The sequence below is a fragment of the Acanthisitta chloris genome, unplaced genomic scaffold, assembly GCF_000695815.1.
Source record: "Acanthisitta chloris isolate BGI_N310 unplaced genomic scaffold, ASM69581v1 scaffold30977, whole genome shotgun sequence".
In the NCBI taxonomy this organism is placed as follows: domain Eukaryota; kingdom Metazoa; phylum Chordata; class Aves; order Passeriformes; family Acanthisittidae; genus Acanthisitta; species Acanthisitta chloris.
In genome coordinates, this window is record NW_008683682.1 from 1 (window position 1) to 2,969 (window position 2,969).

At 60.1% G+C, this 2,969-nt stretch overlaps 1 protein-coding gene across 1 annotated transcript; it reads right to left on the bottom strand.

Annotated features, from left to right (window-relative positions):
• Positions 1–8: 8 nt before the first annotated feature.
• On the bottom strand, positions 9–2,779 carry LOC103806359 (WD repeat-containing protein 24; the record flags this gene model as incomplete). The annotated part of the gene is made up of 3 exons (XM_009079044.1): positions 2,176–2,779; positions 1,536–1,713; positions 9–450 (listed from the first exon to the last, which is right to left on the bottom strand). Coding segments are annotated over exons 1-3 (1,101 nt in total), but the record flags the coding sequence as incomplete, so codon positions are not given.
• Positions 2,780–2,969: the final 190 nt, after the last annotated feature.

A 2,969-nucleotide genomic window follows, 5' to 3' on the forward strand; every position in this document is an offset into this window, starting at 1 on the left:
CCGTAGGGCTTGCGGTTGGAGTCGGAGCAGACGAGGCTCTCCTTGGCGGCGAAGGCCAGGTCGCCGTAGAGGCTGTAGCACAGCCCCTCGGGGTTGGCGCGGTCGATGGGCTGGCTGGCGTCCTTGAAGATGTGCTGGTACAGCGTGCTGTCCTTGGAGCCCGAGAGCAGGAAGTAGGGGTCGTGCAGGTGGCGCCAGACGATGCCGGTGGTGACATCCTTGTGCTCCTCGAACATGGCGGAGGGGATGAAGGGGCGGCGCACGTCCCACACGTAGATGTTGTGGTCCACCATCATGGAGCAGGTGGCGATGTGGTGCTTGCACTCAGGGCGCCACTTCACGCGCGCCACCGACGCGATGGTCTGCACGCAGTAGATCTCCTTCGCGCGCGTCGTGTTCATGTCCCACACCTTCACCATCTTGTCCCGGCCCCCCGTGGCCAGCCAGCCCCTGGGAGAAGGGTGGACACACGGGGCAGCCTGGGCATGTTTCCCTTCACCCCTCCCAGCCCGGCACAGGAACACTCACAGCACAGCTCATGCCATGGAGAGGCAGTTGGGCTGCAATCACATCCTCCCGTGTGCTCCCCTGACTCCTCCACCATCAGATGTCACAGTGTGTTATGGGGTGGAATGGAGCTCAGAGATCCTCCAGCCCCAGCCCCTGCCCTGGGCAGGGACACCTCCCACCAGAGCAGGTTGCTCAAGGCTCATCCAACCTGGCTGTGAACACTGCCAGGGTTGGGGCAGCACCAGCCTCCCTGGGCAACCTGTGCCAGTGCCTCACCACCCTCACAGGGAAAACTTCTATATCTAACCTCAATTTCCCTCTTTCAATTTATCCCCATTGCTCCTTGTCCTGTCACTCCAGTTCCATTCCATGGCATGACATGCCATGGGGTGGAATATCCCTTTGGCTAGTTCAGGTCACCTGTCCCAGCTATGCTCCCTCCCTCCCAATCTTCTCATTGGCAGAGTGTAAGACACAAGAAAGAAAACCTCCTTGATTTAGGATAAACACAACTTAGCGAAACCAAAACATCAGTGTATTATCAACAGTATTATCACCCTGAATCCAAACACTGCACTACACTAGCTACTGAGAAAATTAACTCCATCCTGGCTAAAACCAGGACACTAACAAAGAGTCCCTCTCCAACAACCAGGTCAGGCAACACCCTCCTGCCTGCCCCCACACCAGGGTCTGTACCTTTAGGGCCACACTCCCAGTCAGACCAGTTCCCTCTGCCTCTGGTTTCCACTTGCCAGGCACAGCAGAGAGGACGAAGACTAGTTTGAACATATTTCAGTGCCTCTCTAAGCTCATAGGGAGTCACAGCACTGGCAGGGCATGAGGAGGGATCTGCACACCACAACAGTTGAGTCCAGACCCATCCCAACCATGCCCTGGGAAAGGCAGGAGAGAAATGTGACCAAGCACAGACGACCAAAGACTCTGCACTGCTCTGGGGTGCACCTTTAGGGCCTCCCCTGTTCCTGTGGGGCAGGTGGCTGCCAGGGCCTGTCCTCACTCACCTGTCCTCGGGGTGCCAGTCACAGCAGAAGACAGGCCCGTTGTGGGCCGTGAACATCCTCTCGTAGCGGTCGGGCCGGCGGATGTCCCACAGCTGCACGTTGCCATTCTCGAAGGTGGCGGCGAAGGTGAAGTAGTCCCTGATGCTGAACTGCACATCTCGCACACTCTCTGACTGGCCTGGCAGGGGACAAGGGGCACACCCAGTGGGACTGAGCTCCACTCAGACCAAACGTAGCCCTGGCAGAGCCATGGGGGTCGCTGGCACAGCAGGGAGCGACGTGGTCATCCCTCACGGACCCAGCGCACGGAGGGGGGTGAAATAAACAACCAACACCTCTCAGCTCTCTCCTGCCCTGCTCCAGGCATCACACCCCGAGCAAACCTTCCTCCTGGGCATGAGGAAAGGGCAAAGCCCCCAAGCTCTGCCTCCCCCAAGGCTGCGGGAACAAGAAAGGGCAAATCCCCCAACCTCTGCCCTCTTCTCAGGGTGAGAGGACAAGGAAAGGGCAAATCCCCCAACAATGCCTCCTCCAGGGTGAGAGGATGAGCAAGGAAAGGGCAAAGAGGACAACCCGGGGCAGGGCAAAGCCCCCAGCCTCTGCCCCCCAGGGGATGGGACAACAAGAGCCACGTTCATACCGGAGAAGGTGCTGACAGAGTCCTTCTTGCGCAGGTCGAAGCACTTCATGTAGCCATCCTGGGAGCCGCTGAGCAGCATGTACACCTCGGTGGGGTGGAAGCACACCTTGTTCACCGTGCGCTTGTGCTCCGTGAACAGCTGGTCCTGCTTGTTGCGGGACGGCTTGCCCAGGTTCCAGGTGACCACCACGCCGTTGGTGGCTGCCGTGGCCAGCAGGTTCTCGTCCATCTGGTGCCACACCACGTCGGCACAGCTGAAGTTCAGCGAGGGCTTGCGGCCCACGCGCAGGTTCAGCTTCTCCACAAACTGGTCCTCCTCGATGGAGTAGATCTTGAAGATGTTGCGCCCTGCCACCACCACCTGGGCAGCGTCGCGGCACACGCTGATGGCGTTGGCAGGGGCGTCCAGGTGGCAGAACATGGTGCGTCCTGTCAGGGCGTTGCCCCCCAGGGCCGTGGTGACCCTGGCCATCTTCTCCATGGCTGTCCTCGCGGTACTGTCCCCTCTCCGGGAGCTGGCTCGCAGGCTTGTGTCCCTGCAGGCTGCATGCACGCCGGGGTGGCTGCTCTGCTCCACCTCAGCCAGAGCTGGGCAGGGACAGGCCGTGCTCCTGCAGCTCCTGCCAGGCACAGGTGGCTCTCAACGGGCACTTTCGGGGCTGCATCAATGGGCTGTGGGGGGGAGAGGCCACTGAGCCTGAGAGAGCCCCACACTGGTTCTCCTCCTTCTGTGGCTCCTGCTCAGTTTGCTCCTGAGAATCTTTGCTGGGTTTCTTCCCTCCTCCTCAGGTGTT